Raw genomic sequence first — 19,759 nt, forward strand, 5'->3', positions numbered from 1 at the left:
GGAAGAGCACCTCCACCACATCCGACAGGCTCTCCAAACACTGCGGCAACACAAGTTATGTGCCAAATTGGAGAAATGCACTTTTGGCATGACCTAGGTTTAGTATCTGGGATACATTATTGATGAACAGGGGGTGCATGTGGATCCAACCAAGATCCAAGTCATTCAGGATTGACCATCTCCAACCACCCTGACAGAGCTTCGCAGCTTTCTAGGTCTAGCCAACTTCTACCGCAGGTTCATGTTGGGATTTTCTCATATCACTTGGCCCTTAAGTCAAGTCACCAAGGGAGGAGCGAAAGTAAAATTCTTTTGGTCTGAATATCAATAGAAGGCATTCACAGAGTTGAAAGATCGCCTCTGCTCGGCACCAATGCTCGCATTACCAGATTTTCAACAAACATTTATGGTCGAGACAGATGCCTCTGACTATGCTATTGGGAAAGTCCTCACTCAACACGGGCATCCAGTGGCATATCACAGTGAGACACTTTCAGACATAGTCTGGAAGTATCCCACTTATGACAAAGAGATGTATTCCATTATGTAGGCTTGTCGACAATGGAAGCATTACATTTTGGGGAAGGGAACGGTCATCCACACAGACCACTGACCCCTGCAGTTCATACAGACCCAAGGGAAATTGTAGAATGATCGCCATAAGAAGTGTTCCACATACCTGCAATAGTTCCATTTGAATATCAAGTATAAAAAGGGCAACACCAATAATGTTGCAAATTGCCTCAGTCAACCACTGATCATGGCGTTAACCACCGTGCTCAACTCTTGTGGGCGCGAGACTTCTGATTGGCCACTTCTCTACAAAAGCAACCTAGAATTCGGCCACACATACCAAACACTCTTGGAGGGTCAGCATGTTCCAGATTTTCACCTCTAGGATGCCCTGTTATGCCACCTGGGTCACCTTTGTGTTCCTTCAAGCGAGTGTGCCAAAATGATTTGGGAAGCACACTACAGTCGGGCTGCTGGACATTTTGGGGTCGATAAAACGGTGGCAGTACTACAGAAGTATTTCTATTGGCCGAATCTTCGACAGGATGTCGGGAAGTACATTAGATCATGCACTGGCTATGCCATTGCCAAACCGACCATCAAGAAGCAAGGCCTCTATACCCCACTGCCTACCCCTAATCAACCTTGGGAATCCATCTCCATGGTTTACATTTCAGGCCTTCCTTCAACTAAGCATGGAAATGACTGTGTTTTTGTGGTCGTTGACAGGTTCTCGAAGATGGCCATTATGCCGGCCTGCAAGAAGAGTATCACATCATAAGCCACTGCTAAACTCTTCTTTGAATGAGTGTGGGTACACTTTGGGATCCCACAGTCTATCATCTCATATTGGGACAGCAGGTTCCTTAGTACATTTTGGTCCAGTCTCTGGTCGATGCTGGACACCAAACTCGCTAAGTCCACAACCTTCCCTCCTCAAACTGATGGCCAGACAGAGGTTGTCAATAGGATGATCGTACACATTCTGCGCATGTACAACTCAAAGCATCCACGCACATGGGACAAGAGCCTCCCCTATGTTCAACACAGCTACAACTGGGCTCTCCATAGCTCGACTGCCAACAACCCTTTTTAGGTGGGCTTGGGATTCCAACCACTATGTCCCATTGATGTGGCCATGCCATTTGAAACTACCCACGCAGATTTAGCTCATGTCCAGTTCAAAACAAATAAGGCAAACAACTTCATTGAGCACATGCAACATATTTTCCAGCAGGTCCATGACATTCTGGAGAAATCAAATGCCAATTATAAGCAACGACATGATCAACATTGGGTGCCACACAAGTTTCAGGTGGGCGACAAAGTCTGGCTTCATTTACAAAAAAGAATGCCTTATCGGAGCCTATCGGAAACTCAGATCACTCCGATATGGTCCTTACACCATTACCAAGGTTGTGGGAGATAATGCATATCTAGATTGCATGAAACAAGCTGCAACTGATCGAATCATGGACACATAGATCAAGCACACTCGCCAGCAGAATATCCAATTGTATCGAGTTGTCAAAGCAGGCCAACTCCTTCACTAGGGCAAGTGGCTCACCAGGGACCAAGTTCAGTAGAAGTTTCCTCATCTCATGGAGGAACTCAATGTAATGGGGACCATTGCTTCCTATGGTGGGAGGAATGATCTAGGTGGATATTGGTGGCCACCCACCAATTCCACTTGGACCCCCACCATTGATTCTTTCAGTTTTTCAATTTCCTTAATTGTAGCATAGTATATTATTTTTAGTAGTTTTTCAGGTCCTAAACTTTCGAACCCGTTTTGAGGCCCTAAATAACGTTTTTTTGGAAACATACTGCTAGCGATTTTGTGTTCAAAATGGTCTTTTTTGTCGTAGTCCTCGGAGAGATCTTTCCAACGGTTTATCATGTGCGTCAAGTGGAGATAATATGACCAAGTTGTGACCTTAGGAAGTTGGTTATCCAACTCACCCCAACTGGGCCCATAAACACTTGGTGTTACATCTCCTTGGGTTAGGGTTTTAGTTGTTTAGGGTTTGCTCTTATTGTTCAATAATAAAAAGGTCCTTGAGCCTCATTGTAAGGTAGTTCAGAGGCATGTAGATGCCACATCTCTTCTCAAAGATAAGCTACCATCGCCCTAGCTGGTTTATTTCCATTTATGTTTGTAAGCATATTTCAGTATTTTACATTAATGAAATGAAGTATTATTTCCGCTGCCTCTCTGTGTTTATGGTTATCTTTGTAATTTGTTGCGTTCCTGCTTAAATCCGGATCACTATTATAACTGAGAACCTAGGCTTCTTGATTTTTGGCTCCACCATATATTCTTTTGTCATTCTTAAAACATATGTTGTTATAACTTCTTTGAGAAATGTGAGAACTTGTTTTTCCTAATTTGCTTGATTCATGGATCATCAATTCTATAAGATCCAATGTAAATTAGATTTATCATTTTGGGACCATGCTATGCTTAGTGTGCAACTTGTTGGAATCAAGTTTGTCTTTCTTTTACAGAGTTATGAAGAAATTGAAATAAGAACAAATTGGTCTCTGGTATAAATAAACTAGAGACTAACTCATTGCTTCTTCCAAGGAAGCTCTTTCTGTCCTTGTAGGGTCCTTTGGTTTAAAGGAACTTATTGATAATGAAGTGTTCGAGACTATAGATATCATTATATAGTTTCCCTTTCTCTCTTTTTCTATGAAGGTATCATTGATAAGAATGTAGATGGAGGAATCCAACTTTTGTTAAAAACTGACAATTTTGCAAAGTGTTTTACAAAGTCATGTTTTAATCTAGTGTTTTGGATTTTAAAGTCTTACATCAATTATATATTGAAAAGGGGGCCTATACAAGCCTGCAAGTGTTATATCTAGTCTTTGAAGGCAATGAAGCCTAAGTAGTCCCTATGTGGACTGAAACATGTATATTCAATTTTTTGGATATAACAATTTTTTTTGTATGGGAAAAAAGGAGTGATTTTATAACTTCATTAATTAGGTTTATTTAGGGTGGTTAGAGGAATGTTCATTATCCTCCCAACCCAAGTTCAATTCTCTCAAGATCCTCATTAGAGTCACTGGAAGAACACAAAGCATCTTTTGTGATATATTCAGGGCACTTTAAATTTTGGCATTTAGTATATTGTTGGTTCCCCTGAGCTTGTAGGTTTCACAAATTCTAATGGGGTTGGATCAGTGGATGATTGGAAGTCCACCTCTAGATTTCTTTTTTTTCTTGGTTTTTCTCATATTGCTTGGTCTTGAAGAAACAGTCATTGATTGCATTATCTATGGCATACGTTGAGCATCAAGCTACAATTCTCACAATTCAAGTAGTTCTTTGGTTACACCAGTGATTGCTTGAGTTTGGCATTTAGCATGATCAACCTACCCCTCTATTGTGTGACAATAAAAGTGTAATACATATTTCTAGAAATCTCATGGAGCGTCAACAAACTAAACACATTGAGATCCATATGCACTTCATTTCTCAACTTATTCAAGATGACATTCTTAGCTTGGAGTATGTACCAACTGAAGAACAACTAGCATATATTTTGACAAAGTCCTTGACATCACCAAGGTTTCTTGAGTTATGGAACATGCTTCGAGTGAAGGAAGTTGTCCTTGGGGCTCATCTTGAGTCTTTTTTCCTTCCTCTCTTCATTTTTCTCTTTTCTTTCTTTCCTTCTTTCTTTTATATGTACTCTCTTTTGGGTACCTAAATATGCCTCATTGTGAGGACCCATCTTTGTTTTCTTTCTTCTTTATTTCCTCCCTATGTTTTGCTTATGGGGGGTGTTAGAGTTCCAATAAAAAGAGCCTTGGAATTGGTAAGCTAACAAATCATCCCTACTTGTTGCGTTGTAAGTCTTATCTTCTGGTTATCACTAGAATCTTTCATTGCTCGTAGAAATTATGTTGACATACAACATATATTTTCAAGCAATGAAGTAATTTCTCTTCATTCTTCATTTTGTGTGATTTCTTTGTAGGAGTGTTAGGATTTGCAATTTGATCAATGGGTAAACTTTTATACTCTTACAATATACATAAATCAAATGTTAAGATTTATCTCCAAAATAAGTAAAGCATGATATTGAAACAAAATATATTTATAAATTAAAAATCTCCATAGTAAAATGAGAATAAATCTCATAGTCTATATTTATATATATATTAATATTTTTTAAATGAATAATAATATTTATTATAATTTAATTAATTTTCATCATATTTTTAATTTTAAAAATATAAAATATATTATAAAATTAGTAGATTGATACTTATTATGCACTGATATCTCATTTATTAAAAAATTAAATATTAAAAAAAAAATTACCACATCAGTGACATTTCAATAAGAAAAAATGATGTCTTAATCACACACTGAATCCAAAATTGCCACGTGTTAGCGGACGTGAAAGTTAAGAACTAATCGTATCATTATGTATCTTCTATAACGTGGGGATCATTCAATGGATCCAAACTGGTCACCTGTAAACGGATTCTAAGGTTAAGAACTAATCGTGCCATCATAATGGGAAGCTATGGCGTTACTTCCTGTTATCTTTCTTTCATCATCCAACCAAGCTTAGGTGATTTTAACAAGAAAAACTTGTCAAATTTGTGCAATGGTGGTCATTGAGTATCAATGCTATGGTAAATTTTCTCTGTTTCTTCGCAAAAGTTGTGCTGCATTCTTGTCATACCGAGTGCTTACAGATGGCAAGCCTCGGTATGACAGGACATCGTATTGCAATTTTGCAATTACTGTCACATTTCTTTTTGGCCAGTTCTCTCAACAGTCTACCCAAAATTTAGGGAAAAGATTTGACTACAACGACAAGTGTCTCATTCCATGCCCGCTTGCTAAAATCCCAACAAACTTTCTTTAACACCACTAATCCAATATAACTGAACAGAAGACTAGACCACGTTCCTAGAGCAGCCAGAATTCATGACACCACGATCTACTCATTCAACTTGCAATTCAGTTTAAATTAAGGTATTCACTGTTAGATCCCTTCCCTAGCCCACTTACTAAAATCTTAACGAACTTTCTTTAAGACCACTCATTCAATATAACTGCACAGGAAGTAGATCACGTCTTACCAGCAGCAAGAATTCATGAACCCACGATCTGCTCATTCATTTGCAGTTTACTTTAAATTGGACCCACAGACCAGCCAAACTGTATTCAGTTTCAGATTGAGCTTGCTCTGCTATCCACTTCTCTTTTTCCTTGATTTTCTTGTCAGAAATCCAACCGAGGTTTCTCATCGAGTTAGAAATGGGTTCTAATATGAAATCCCTGCGCATATGGTTGGCATTCTGGTTCGCAATATGTGTGCAGATGTGCTTGGCATCATATCAGTTCAGAGTTTGGGGCCCTAGGGGCTGGATTGTGCCTACTGGAAATGAAACCGAAACCTATAATCAGTGGGCTCAACGCAACAGGTTTCATGTTGATGATGATCTCTGTAAGTTCAACAAAATCTGCACACGAAAGTTTTTGTTTGGTTGTCTGTTTTTCTTTTTGATGGTTATGTGGTTGTTGCTCTGGAATGACTTCAAGTTTTTCTTTTTGATTGTCATGTGTATGCTTGGACAGACTTCAAGTACAAGAAGCAGGAGGACTCAGTGCTTCTTGTGACACAGGCAGCTTATGAAACTTGCAATACTTCGAATCCTATAGCATATTATGATGATGGCTATACAGTCATCAAGCTTCGCCATTCTGGTCCCTTTTACTTTATTAGCGGTATTCCAGAGAACTGCAATAAGGGGCAGAAACTTATTGTTGTTGTCATGGCATCTTCTGGCCATAGTGGCCCTGGTACCTATTCTCCTTCCCCATCTCCTTTTAATTCAGGAGTGGGTAATGGAAACAATGGCACCATAGCTTCTATTGCTGCTACTAGTATCAATGTCCATAGTGTTTATTTCCGTCTTGCCTTTGCTTCTATAGCATGTGTCTGGGTATTTTGGCCAGGCACTTTTCCTTAATTGTTCAAGCTGGCATTTTTTCTAGTAGTTTTAGTTTAAGATTGCTGCCACTCTGTCGTTGTTACTTCCTGTACTGTATAAGAAATCTTTATTATTAATGAAATATGTATGTTTTATGTTGATGCCAGTAAGAGCCTTGGTTATTCTTGAATCATGGAGTACACTAGTTTTATAACATGGTTTTGGGGTTTTTTTATAATCTTTATGTTCGTACAATCTTGGTTCTATTTTCTTCTAGTGAGTAACAAGATTGTTCTCTGTTTATAAACAGTCTTTTGTACGGTACTCAGTGACTCTTATGTTTTATTGAGACAAAATTGCATGCCAGTAAGAGCCATGGTTATTCTTGAATCATGGAGTACACTAGTTTTATAACATGGTTTTGGGTTTTTTTATAAACTTAATGTTTGTACAGTCATAGTTCTATTTTCTTCTAGTGAGTAACAAGATGGTTCTCTATTTATAAACAGTCCTTTGAACGGTACTCAGTGACTGTTATGTTTTATTGAGACAAAATTGCAGCCGCTCTTCTTATGGCATGTGAAACGCTTTCTTTTTCTTATCTTCTATCTGCCAAACTTTAGCAGCCTTCTGGAGCAACAAGTTATCAAGACACTAACAATATGCTTCTTAGGGTTTAGTGTCTTGTAACTTGAGTCAAGTCTGCTTCACTGTAATCCATTAGACACCAATAATAAGCTTCCTAGGATTTAGTGTTTGTAACTTTACTCAAGCCTGCTTCACTTTAATCCATTACTCAATGCAGAGTTCAAAATACTGTGAAGCAATTAATGACCTCTCAGAATTCTGCCGGGCTTGTTGGTGAGAAAAAAAACTTAACAACCAACTAAAGCCTGCTCAAAATTTTGCCAGACTTAGTGGTGACTGAAAACATGGAATCCCTAATACTAGGCTTCCGAAAACATAGAATCCCATAGGGAATAACGATAGGTGTAGCCGTGGGGGAATGCTGAGCTTCCTGAAGAAAAAGACCTTTGTGGATAAAAAACATAACAACGAACTAAAGCCTGTTCAAAATTTTGCCAGACTTAGTGGTGACTGAAAACATGGAATCCCTAATACTAGGCTTCCGAAAACATAGAATCCCATAGGGAATAACGATAGGTGTAGCCGTGGGGAAATGCTGAGCTTCCTGAAGAAAAAGACCTTCGTGGATAAGCTTACTTCAATATGATGCAGGCAAAGAGGACGTTAATGTGATGCATGCCTAGAAGATCAATTATAAGTTATGCATCAATCTTTCCATTTAAAAACCAGAGGGGAAGGTGTTATTACCAGAAAGTAAGACCTAAGAGTTATGCATCATTTTTTTCATTTAAAAACCAGAGGGGAAGGTGTTATTACCAGAAATTAAGACCAGGCTGATTTGCTTCTCTTTCCTCAATTTTTTTAATTTTTAATTTTTTTTTTTTTTCAATCTTGTTATCTTGTTGTTGCTCAAATTATACTGACAAAGAGCTGTCACACAACTCAGAGTAAAAATTGTCACTCAAACCAGAGGGAAGGTGTTATTACCAGAAATTAAGACCATGCTGATTTGCTTCTCTTTCCTCAATTTTTTTAATTTTTTAATTTTTTTTCAATCTTGTTATCTTGTTGTTGCTCAAATTATTGTTGTTGCTAAAATTATACTGACAAAGAGCTGTCACACAACTCAGAGTAAAAATTGTCACTCTAATCTTCCTCCTCAACATTGTCACATCTTGTCTATACAATTTAAGCTACAATAGGTCCTATGAAGCAAATTATTTATCTTCCTCCTCAACATTGTCACATCTTGTTTATACAATTTAAGCTACAATAGGTCCTATGAAGCAAATTATTTATGCTGTTACTTGTTTGGAAAGAAGCCGTCTTTTCATTTCTATTTTAAAGTACCAAGTCCTTATCATTTTCCTTTCTTTTCTATTTAAGTATCTTATAAGGGGATCTTTATGCAGGTTGTAGCTTCTGGTTATGCAAAGGACATTGGCATCGACTTTGCTTTATGTGTGTTGTTGCTTCTGGTTATGCAAAGGACATTGGCATCGATTTTGCTTTATGTGTGTTGTTTTATGTTTGTGGGATGCATTGACTTTTTATGTGTGTTGTTTTATGTTTGTGGGATGTATTGACTTTATATTTGTGTTAGAGATTAGAATTTACAATAAATTTAAAATTTTGAATGCTACAATAAACCTGAAATCAAAATTTTAAACTTCTCAATCCATTGTTGCACTTCTTTAACATTTTGATTTTCTTTTTAGCTGTGTCTTGTCTACATTGTTATGTGACATAGGTTGAGTGTTTACGGTGTTTAAATTGAAGAATCCAACCAATATTTTATTTAGTCTAATAATGCTCGGTAACCTCGTCTGAGAGGAAGATGGCTTCCAAACATGTGGCAATAAAATAATTCTTTCATTCATGTTAACTATATCGTAAATTCCTGGGATGTTTTAGAGCGAAGTTACAGTGTTTGATAATGCCAACTATTCAAAACAAACTGATTAAATATTCACCTGTGCGTGACTACCTCGGTTCAGATTGCTCGTTTATTGTTTGAAGAGTTGTTTTTAAAGCATTTTGATATCACATAGTTGTTTTGAATCTTTGGGTTAGAATTGGGTTTAAAACAAATTAATTGGTCAATTTTTTTATGATTGTGGTTTAAATTGGGTTTTTATTATATTTATAGATGAATTATTCTGAAAAATATTTATGCAATTAGATTGTGACTACCTGTTAAATTTGTGAGTTTAACACATTCTTTCCTCACTGATATAAAATATTATATATATATATATGTGGAAATTTATTTATAAATTTGATGATTTTAAAATCTTAAAATTGAAATTTAAGATTATACAAATTTTGATAAAATCTTTTATTATGTTAAAAAAAGTCATTATATTTTTAATTTGTTTATCTAATTTTTTTTCATTTTAAAACAAAATAAATAAAAAATACAAAATTATATATATGAGATATAATTTCTTTACTATTTTTAAAGACATCAAATAAGAACTCTTGGGTAAAATGATTTAACATATTCAAACTTCCATAACACAATGTACATATCACACAAAAGGCAACCTTACATCTTACTAACCATGACAAGAACCATACATCTTACTAACCATGACAAGAACCATGAGAAGGACGTTGATGGGTGTATATGTGATTTTCTTTTTATGATTTGCTGCACATAAAAACAAAGAACCATGAGAAGGACGTTGATGGGTGTATATGTGATTTTCTTTTTATGATTTGCTGCACATAAAAACAAATTAAGTCGACCAAATAATGGTTGGGTGAACTGAAGGATGAGGAGGGACACACTGAAAGATGTGGGTGGAAACACTCATGGTTTTTTGCATAGTTTTTGTGTATGGTTTGGGCATGATGACTTTTCCCATCTTATTTTGTAGATCTAGTCAAGGAAACTATGGTTATGTTTCTAATCCAGGGTTAATGGATTGGAGTTTATGAATGTTTATGGTTTTGTGCATAGTTTTTGCGCATGGTTTGGGTACGATGATTTTTCCCATCTTATTTTGTAGACATAGTCAAGGAAACTATGGTTATGTTTCTAATCTAGGGTTAATGGATTGGAGTTTATGAATGTTTCAACGTTTATTAAATGTATTGTAACATTGAAAGAAATATAATGAAATATCAATTTAGGCATGATGATTTTTCCCATCTTATTTTGTAGATCTAGTCAAGGAGACTATGGTTATGTTTCTAATCCAAGGTTAATGGAGCCTATCTTAAATGCATTGTAACATTGAAAGAAATATAATGAAATATCAATTTAGTTTTCCCAGTTTTGGGTTCTAGTAGGAGAAAATCTTTGTGTATATTTTTTATGTTCTTGCCATTGTATATTTTTTGGTTGAAGAATCTATTTGCGGGTAATTTTTGTACAAGCTTAATTTTGTACAAGTTTAAAACCTACAGATTCTTCCTTGGAAATCAACAAGTCAAATGCTTCAAGCAACATTCTTAAAGAACCAACCAAAAAAGGAAAATCTTCAATGCAAAGTCTATAAAAAGATGTCATGAAACATTTGTTGATTCTCTTTTCAAAAACTTTTTTTATTTACATTGAATGTGGAGGAAAAGCTTGTTTTGTTGCATACTTTTTTTGGGTGTCATTTTAAGGTGCTTATGGCTACAGGAAATGTGAATTTCTTTTTAGTTTATATTCGGGAAAATAGGGTATTCCATACAAGACAAACACCTTTACTGATCACTCATGCAATCAGATAAAATATTATAAAAATCTCTCTATGAGGGAAATAATCCACAACCCAAACCAACGTGCCTTGTTGAGGCAATTTTATTAATGCAAAAGAATTTTGTTACCAAAGAGAGTTCTCACAATTGATCATCAGTCGAGATCCTCCGTGCTCTTTAAATAGGGATCATGGACCAATGAGGTGTTAAAGCCACAAATCAATAGCCATTAGCATCAAGGAGAATATGAGCCGATATATCGCTCTATGTCTAGAATATGTTGTGATCACCAAATTACAATGCAACTAAAGAAACACACTTATACATAATACACACATTAGACCAAGTTGAACTTAACTTACTCCCATGTGTTTAAATTTCCTAACATGCCCCTTAAGAACAACTTGCAGAGATTGGATTGAAGGATTTATAAATTTGACACAATAGGAGAAGGAAGGAGGAATTATATCCTATTCTCCCTTAATGGCAACTTGTTGAACTTTGAATATAGATCAAAGTTTAGAAAATATTACTTTTGTAAGAGATTTTGTAAAAATGTGTGCAACTCGATCATCTATAGGGCAAAAAAGCACTTAAATAACTTGATCATGAATGATATTTTGATGAAGTTAATTTGTAGCCCAATGTATTTCTTGTGAGTTTATATTCGGGAAAATAAGGTATTCCATACAAGACAAACACCTTCAGTGACCACTCATGCAATCAGATAAAATATTATAAAAAACTCTCTATGAGGGAAACAATCCACAACCCAGACCAACGTGCCTTGTTGAGGCAATTTTATTAATGTAAAATAATTTTTTTACATAAGAGAGTTCTCACAATTGATTATCAGTCGAGATCCTCCATGCTCTTTAAATAGGGATCATGGACCAATGAGGTGTTAAAGCCACAAATCAATATCCATTAGCATCAAGGAGAATATGAGATATCACTCTACGTCTAGAATATGTTCCTCCATGCTCTTTAAATAGGGATCATGGACCAATGAGGTGTTAAAGCCACAAATCAATATCCATTAGCATCAAGGAGAATATGAGATATCACTCTACGTCTAGAATATGTTGTGATCACCAAATTACAATGCAACTAAAGAAACACACTTATACGTAATACACACATTAGACCAAGTTGAACTTAACTTACACCCATGTGTCTAAATTTATTAACATGCCCCTTAAGAACAACTTGCAGAAATTGGATTGAAAGATTTATAAATATGACACAATAGGAGAAGGAAGGAGGAATTATATCCTATTCTCCCTTAATGACAACTTGTTGAACTTTTAATATTGATCAAAGTTTAGAGAATTTTACTTTTGTAAGAGATTTTGTAAAAATGTGTGCAACTCGATCATCTATAGGCCAAAAAAACACTTAAATAACTTGATCATGAATGATATTTTTGATGAAGTTAATTTGTAGCCCAATGTATTTGATGTGCTGATGTTGAATAAGATATTTGGTGAGCTTGATGGCATTTTGATGATCACTCTAGAGGGTGGTTGGATGTTGTTGTAACACCATTGTGTTAACCCTTGATTTTGTAATGTTAAATAATGGATGTGGTTGTAAATAAATTGAAATATTTTTGTTAGCTTGAAGTGTGGGGTGACAAATCCATGATATAAGAGAAAATAGTGAGTGGTGTTGGCTGGCAACACCCAAAAGTTGGATTGCAATGTTGGGCAGAGGAGATGTCCATTTTTCTTGCTTCCATGACGTGAATAAAAGTGGAAGCAAATAGTCCCATGGGGACACGAAGAGCCTGAAGCAAAAGAGAAGGATGCAAGCAAAACATAATTCATTGGAATAACAACAAAACATTAGATCAATAACGTGTTAGCGAATGAGCAAGACAAACACAACGTGAGAGAACATTGGAGAAGGAATTGGAGAAAGGCTATTGAGGCTAATGGGATGTGATTCCCTGTGTTGATGTATTGAAGTTATGGACTATGTGTGTCCAAGCTTGGAAAATTAGTGGAAGGCCTAGAGGAGATTTTTGGGTGATGGGTGCTTGTTGTATGGCTGATAAAACACTAGGAACAGTGGAAATTCACTAGGTTTCTCACTGAAAGGGTTGATAAACTATTGAGTTCTTGCTAAGAGGTTTGATAAACCACTTAGTGTAAGCTAGTAAAACACCTAGATTGTGACCTATAGGTTCCTGCAATGCTTTACTTGAGGATGAAACTAATAAACTACCTAAAAAGTGATCTCGTACTACTGGAGTTAAGAATTATTCTAGCCGAGTCTAATTGAAATCCCTCAGATCATAGATCTAGCTCAAGGGTGGAAAGGTACAATAAATATTGTGGTGCAACTAGCTTATGGTTGGGCAGAGAGTTGAAATCACACCTTCAGTTTCCAACCATCTATATTCATTCAAATAAGTTCCTAATGGACTTCGATTAATTACATGAACTGGTATGCTAAAGAATAATGAATGGCTTTGTGTTATCTAGAATGTTTATTGGAAATTGTTGCATGCCCTTGATAGGCAATAGGTCTTGATTTCTTTTGGCTAAGTTGGAAATGCTAGTTTATGTGTCTTGATGAAAGGCATGTTGCTAATTTATTTGATGTAATCTAACTTTAGTTAATGTTTGACAAGTTATATATATATATATAGATGCAAATGTGAATGGACTGCATGAGGACTTGTAGATAACTACTGATAAAACTATTTTGATGAAAGACATCTTGCTGATTTATTTAATGTAATCTAACTTGAGTTAATGTTTGAAAAGTTATAATTTTGGACTAAATTTTTTAATCATGCCACAATAATAATAATACTGAGTCTCGCTTGGGACCAATCAAGGCTTCATAAATCCATTGAAATCTTTAAAATTTCCAATTCGTACAGTGTTGGGTTTGTACTCAGGCCAATTGTGACGCATCAAGATTGCAAAGGAATTCATGAAATTTGCAAGGGAGCGAATGAAATCATAATTTTTATTAATCATAGGCTAATCTTAGTTTAGAATCCTAATCTAAGAGATTAGTAGGAGAATTAAGTGTTAGTATGAGGATTAATGTTTAATCATGCGTTTCACCCATTGGCGAGTGATAAAATCATTGGAGGAGTGTCACTATGATAGAAGGTGTGTGATGGTACATCCTACCATCGCATCATAAAGTGTAATTTATGTCGTGTTGTGCATAGTTTGGGCCTAGACCTCCTTCACATCTAGGTGTGTTGGTGCGATGGCATGCTGACATGGAGGCCTAGAGAAAGGATAAGCATGAATCCACCCTAAAAATATCTATAACATGTTCACAAAAATATGTGGAGGACGACCAGGACCCAATGGGACCCTCGGCTTAGGCTGAGGTGGTAGATGACCCGTAGACTAGATAAACTATGTGGATGAAATAAGGGTTGATAACATGGATAGAATTTCAAAATGGCGCCTATGTGGCGTGACACGTGGTAGGAAGTGTTGGCCCTGTTGGATGGCCAAGTGACTAGTTTCTTGGTGACACATGGCACCCTTAGAGGATGCCATGTGGCAAGGTGATGTTATCATAACATTAGTGTGCATCGCAAGGTAGGGTAAGTGTGCTTGACAAAATGCACACAACAGAGATCCTTTTGATGTGGCATATGACATAGCAACACCTCGTATACCACTTGGTGGGCCACGTGGATGGTTGACTGATGTGGCAAGAGAGTTAAAAGGTGAATTTTTAAACAATCATAAATTTTGATTTGAGCATCAGATTGAGATGAAAATTATATCGTCAAAAAGATCTTAACGAGCTAGTCGCAATTGTGGAATTTGATTTGTGTTTTAAGGAAGTTGGAAAATAAGGGTTTTTGTGACCCCATCTTCATAATAGAGTTTGGAGATTTGAGAAATTTTGATGTAACACCTTCCATTGCCTGAGAATAACCCAAAAGGGTGGGAGGGTGTTTTACAATTGCTACCAAAATCCAAAATATAAAAGTATCTATTTAAGCCACAAAAATTCTTTTCTTGCATTAAATATTGCTTGGTAATATACTTTTGTTGAAGAAAGAGAAATACCTACTTGCTTTTACAAGTGCAAGTTATAGGTCTGGAACTAAGACTGAAAACATAACATGTAGTATACTTCTGATCATCAAGGTTTCTAGCTCAATATGATCCAATGAAACCAACCAAAAAATATTCCCCCTTGATGTGTAATGTATCCTAAACTGAACTATAATTCAGATATATCGAAGTATCTTTTTCACTGCTTTCCAATTATTCTCATGAGGTATTTGCATATAGAAAACAAAAATACCAACAATAAAAGAAATATTAGTGTTAGAAAATTATATATTACGGAGCAATGGAACACATAAAATATTGCAGAAATATAAACACAGAAAACACACAAAACAAGAGAGACACAGATATACGTGGTTCACCCAGTTTGGGCTACGTCCACCCCGAACAGCCAGTCCTTCCTTTTTATTATCCAGCAAAATGAAGAGACACAACCTACAACAAATCCGCTGTAATATCCTCTGTTTTCTCTCACAGTCTCACCTCTCTATTTCTCGCTCACAGAATACACATCTATCTCACAACCTCAAATACAATACCCTCATACAAAGAGAGGGGTTGCCTTCTAGGGCAAAAAACCCTAAACTAAACATAAGTTCTACCATCAGATCATCCGCCTAATGAACGGCCCAGATTGACTAGAAATTACTATACTTTTACAAGGCAATTTTATAGTTGTTTTTAGCTTCGGGGGCACTGCCCCCGAAACCCCCCGCTAGGGGGGGCTCCCAAAGGTCGCAGCCGTCCCCCCCTAGACCCCCCCTGCAACAAATATTTTACGGGCGGCAACGATTTCGAACTGGGGTCCTATGTGGCGATACCTTTGAATATAGAAGATAATCAGGCTCCACACCCAACAATCTCCCACTTGGAGACTGATTGTAGCAACTCCACCGCTGCTCCATTTGCTGGACAATGACTCCTCTTTGGACCTGGCTGTTTCTCATCTTCATCATCATCCTTGAAGACCAACTAAAACTGAGCATATTCTAAGTTTCTCCCTGGTTACAACTTTTGTTAGCATATCTGCAGGATTCTGGCTAGTGTGTATCTTTTCCAGCTTCAACTCTCCATCTTCCAACATTGATCGTATGAAATGGTACTTGAGCTGTATGTGTTTAGTCCTAGAATGAAATGCTGAGTTCTTTGCAAGATGAATGGCACTTTGGCTATCACTGTATAATGTGCCCATATCATGCTCCTTACCCAATTCACCCATAAACCTTTGTAACCAAATCATTTCTTTACTAGCCTCTGTAGCAGCAACATACTCTGCTTCTGTTGTTGAAAGTGCAACAACACTTTGGATTTTTGAAACCCAACTGACAGTTGTTCCTCCAACAGTAAATACATATCCTGTAGTGCTCCTCCTGTTATCTCTGTCACCTGCCATATCTGCATCAACATATCCTTGTAGGGAGATGTTTGAACCACCAAAGCATAATGCTTGATTTGTGGTACCTTTCAAATATCTGAGAATCCATTTCACTGCCATCCAATGTTCCTTTCCTGGATTGTTCATGTACCTGCTTACAACTCCCACTGCATGTGCAATATCAGGCCTTGTGCAGACCATTGCATACATTAAGCTTCCAACTGCTGATGCATATGGAACTTTAGACATATAATCCATGTCTTCTTGGGTCTTCGGGCACATTTCCTTGCTAAGTTTGAAATGGCTAGCAAACGGTGTACTAACTGGTTTTGCATTGTGAATGTTAAATCTTTTCAACACCTTTTGTATGTACTCATTCTGAGACAATGTTAATTTACGATTTTTCCTGTCTCTAGTTATTCTCATACCAAGGATTTGTTTCGCAGCTCCCAAATCCTTCATTGCAAATGAATTTGCCAATTTTCTTTTGAGCACATTTATTTCCTGCATGTTAGATCCTGCAACAAGCATGTCATCTACATACAGTAACAATATAATATAGCTGCCATCATTTTGTTTTTCCAAATAAACACAATGATCAGAGTGACATCTAGTATAACCTTGTTCAGACATAAACTTGTCAAATTTTAGATACCACTACCTTGGAGCCTGTTTTAAGCCATACAAGCTCTTCTTCAACCTGCACACTAGTTTCTCCTTCCCTTTCACCTCATATCCTTGTGGCTGCTGCATATATATCTCTTCCTCCAAATCCCCATGGAGAAAGGCTGTCTTTACATCTAAATGCTCAAGATGCAAATCTTCAGCTGCTACAAGACTTAAAATAGTTCTGATTGAAGTCATTTTAACAACAGGAGAAAATATTTCATCAAAATCAATACCTTTCTTCTGTGCAAACCCCTTCACCACAAGTCTAGCTTTATACCTCTGTTTTCCTCCATCTTCTTCCTTCAGCCTGTAAACCCATTTATTCTTCAATGTAGTTTTTCCTACAGGCAACCTGACTAAATCCCAAGTCTGGTTATGCATTAAGGAGTCCATCTCTTCTTCCATGGCTACCTCCCACTTCTTCTTGCTTTCAACCTGCATTGCTTCTTCATAACATTCGGGTTCACCGGAATCAGTCAACAATAAATAATATAATGAAGGAGAGTATCGTTCAGGGGGTCTACCTATCCCGGTAGATCTTCTAACACCACTTTCAGGTGTTTGGGGTGCCTGTTGCTGTTGTGGTGGTTGCTGTTGTTGTGGTTGTTGATTATTATTATTTTCAGGCACCTTTACTTTTTCAGTGATTTCATCAAGGACTGCGTATTCCTTGTTTTCCTTTTCCTGTTTCTTTTCCTGCAACTGATTCTTATACAAGACCTTTTCATTGAATATTACATCTCTGCTCCTAATGATTTTGTGATTTTCGTAATCATATAAGCGATAACCAAAATCATTAACACCATATCCAATAAAGGTACATTTCTTTGACTTTGCCTCAAGCTTTGTTCTATTTTCTTTATCAATATGGACAAAGGCCTCACAACCAAAATGCTTTAAAATAGAGTAGTTTACCTTTTTACTTGTCCATGCTTCCTTTGGAACACCACCATCCAAGGAACTTGAAGGCCCTCTGTTTATTAGATAAACAGCAGTATCTACAACATCTGCCCAAAACTGTAAAGGCAATCCTGCATGCAATCTCAGGCACCTTGCACGCTCCATGATTGTTCTGTTCATCCTTTCTGACACACCATTTTCTTGTGGTGTTCTTGGAACTGTCTTCTCTCTGCGAATTCCATGCTCTGAACAGTACCTATCAAACTCTTTGCTGCAATATTCACCTCCATTGTCTGATCTAAGACACTTCAATTTCTTTCCTGTCTCAATCTCAACCAAAGCTTTCCATTTCTTGAAAGTATCAAATACATCAGATTTATTCTTAATACAATAAATCCAAGTTTTTCTAGTTGCATCATCAATAAAAGTAACATAATAACGAGAGCCATAGAGAGATGATACCTGAGCAGGTCCCCATACGTCTGTATGCACAAGCTCTAATTTTTCGTTCTTCTTTTCTTTCCCAACTCTGAGAAATTTGACTCTCTTCTGTTTTCCATAAATGCAGTTCTCACAGAAGTCCAAATCAACATTCTTCAAACCCGGCAACAAATTCCTTGAGTGAAGAATCTTCATCCCCTTTTCACTCATGTGTCTGAGCCTATGATGCCATAATGCTGCATCTGCTCCTCTGGAAGTTAAAGCATTAACAGAGTTAGAAATACCATTGCATAAATACAATGTACCAACCTTTTCGCCTTTTGCTATTACCAGGGCTCCTTTAGTGACCTTCCAAGCTTTATCTGTGAAAGTTGTCACACAACCTTCACCGCCTAACTGCCCTGTTGAAATCAGATTTTTCTTTAGATCTGGAACATGCCTTACCTCCTTTAATAGCCATTGGTTTCCATTCTGCTGTTTTACAAGAACCTTAACCATTCCAACGATTTTACAGGGTTTATCATCACCTAGACGAACTTGTCCAAAATCTCCTTGAACATAGTCATGAAAGTATTTCTTATCAGGTGTGGCATGGAATGAAGCCCCTGAATCTACCACCCAGGAATCAGTAATATTTTCGAAAGAAAGAATCAAAGCATCTTGTAACACCTCACCTGTCACATTTGCTTCATGATTGTTTTCTTGCTGTGCATCTCCTTCTTTTCCCTTCCGAGATCTACAGTCTTTCTTCAGGTGTCCTTTCTTTCCACATTTCCAACACACCATCCTCGATCTGGACTTGGATCTGCCTTTCCTTGATTTACTGCGATATCCTGAGCTCTTTCCTCTTTCCATTTTTCTTCCTCTAGACTCTGCACTCAAAGCATTTCCCGATGTCTCACCGGAGCTTTTCCGACACATTTCCTCGCTAAGGATAGCACCGACAACATCATCAAACTTTAAAGTACTAGATCTAGAAACAGAGTTACTAATGGCCATTACCAAACCATTCCAACTTTCTGGTAATGAGCACAAGAATAACAGAGCTCTAACTTCATCATCAAAGTTTACCCCTACAGAGCTTAACTGACTTGTAACTGTATTAAAATCATTTAAATGGTTTGCAACAGATCCACCTTCCGACATATTCATATTAAATAACCGTTTCATAAGAAATACCTTGTTTGAGGCCGAGGGTTTTTCATATAGTTTCGACAACGTCTGCATCAAACCCTCTGTCGTGGTTTCCTTTGAAATGTTGAAGGCGACTGACGCAGCAAGGCACAACCGTATTGTTCCGAGTGCCTTTCTATCGAGAAGGTTCCATTCTTCGTCTTTCATACCCGTCGGCATCTTTGTTTTTCCGCCCAATGGTAGGTATAGATCTTTCTGATACAGATAATCTTCCATCTACATCTTCCACAGCGAGAAGTTTTGGCCGTTAAATTTCTCGACCCTAAACTTACCATCTTCCGCCATTGCTCCCACTCGAACCAGGAATCCTTCTTTCCTGCGAGTTTATTAGCCAAATAGACCTTCGGCTCTGATA

At 37.0% G+C, this 19,759-nt stretch overlaps 1 protein-coding gene across 1 annotated transcript; it reads left to right on the forward strand.

Moving 5' to 3' along the window:
• Window positions 1-5,432: 5,432 nt before the first annotated feature.
• Window positions 5,433-6,584, forward strand: LOC149199000 (early nodulin-like protein 21). The gene is made up of 2 exons (XM_089399352.1): window positions 5,433-5,993; window positions 6,125-6,584. Exons 1-2 carry the CDS (start codon window positions 5,804-5,806, stop codon window positions 6,517-6,519), a joined length of 585 nt encoding a protein of 194 aa, XP_089255478.1. The 5' UTR covers window positions 5,433-5,803; the 3' UTR covers window positions 6,520-6,584.
• Window positions 6,585-19,759: the final 13,175 nt, after the last annotated feature.

Source organism: Pinus tabuliformis, chromosome 2_1, assembly GCF_031772625.1.
Source record: "Pinus tabuliformis cultivar Carrire ecotype Pingquan chromosome 2_1, CPIR1, whole genome shotgun sequence".
NCBI lineage: Eukaryota > Viridiplantae > Streptophyta > Pinopsida > Pinales > Pinaceae > Pinus > Pinus tabuliformis.

Coding starts and splice junctions, on each gene's coding strand:
- LOC149199000 (XM_089399352.1), top strand. CDS start 5,804: ATGGGTTCTAATATGAAATCCCTGCGCATATGGTTGGCATTCTGGTTC. Junction 5,994..6,124: donor TCATGTTGATGATGATCTCT/GTAAGTTCAACA, acceptor ATGCTTGGACAG/ACTTCAAGTACAAGAAGCAG.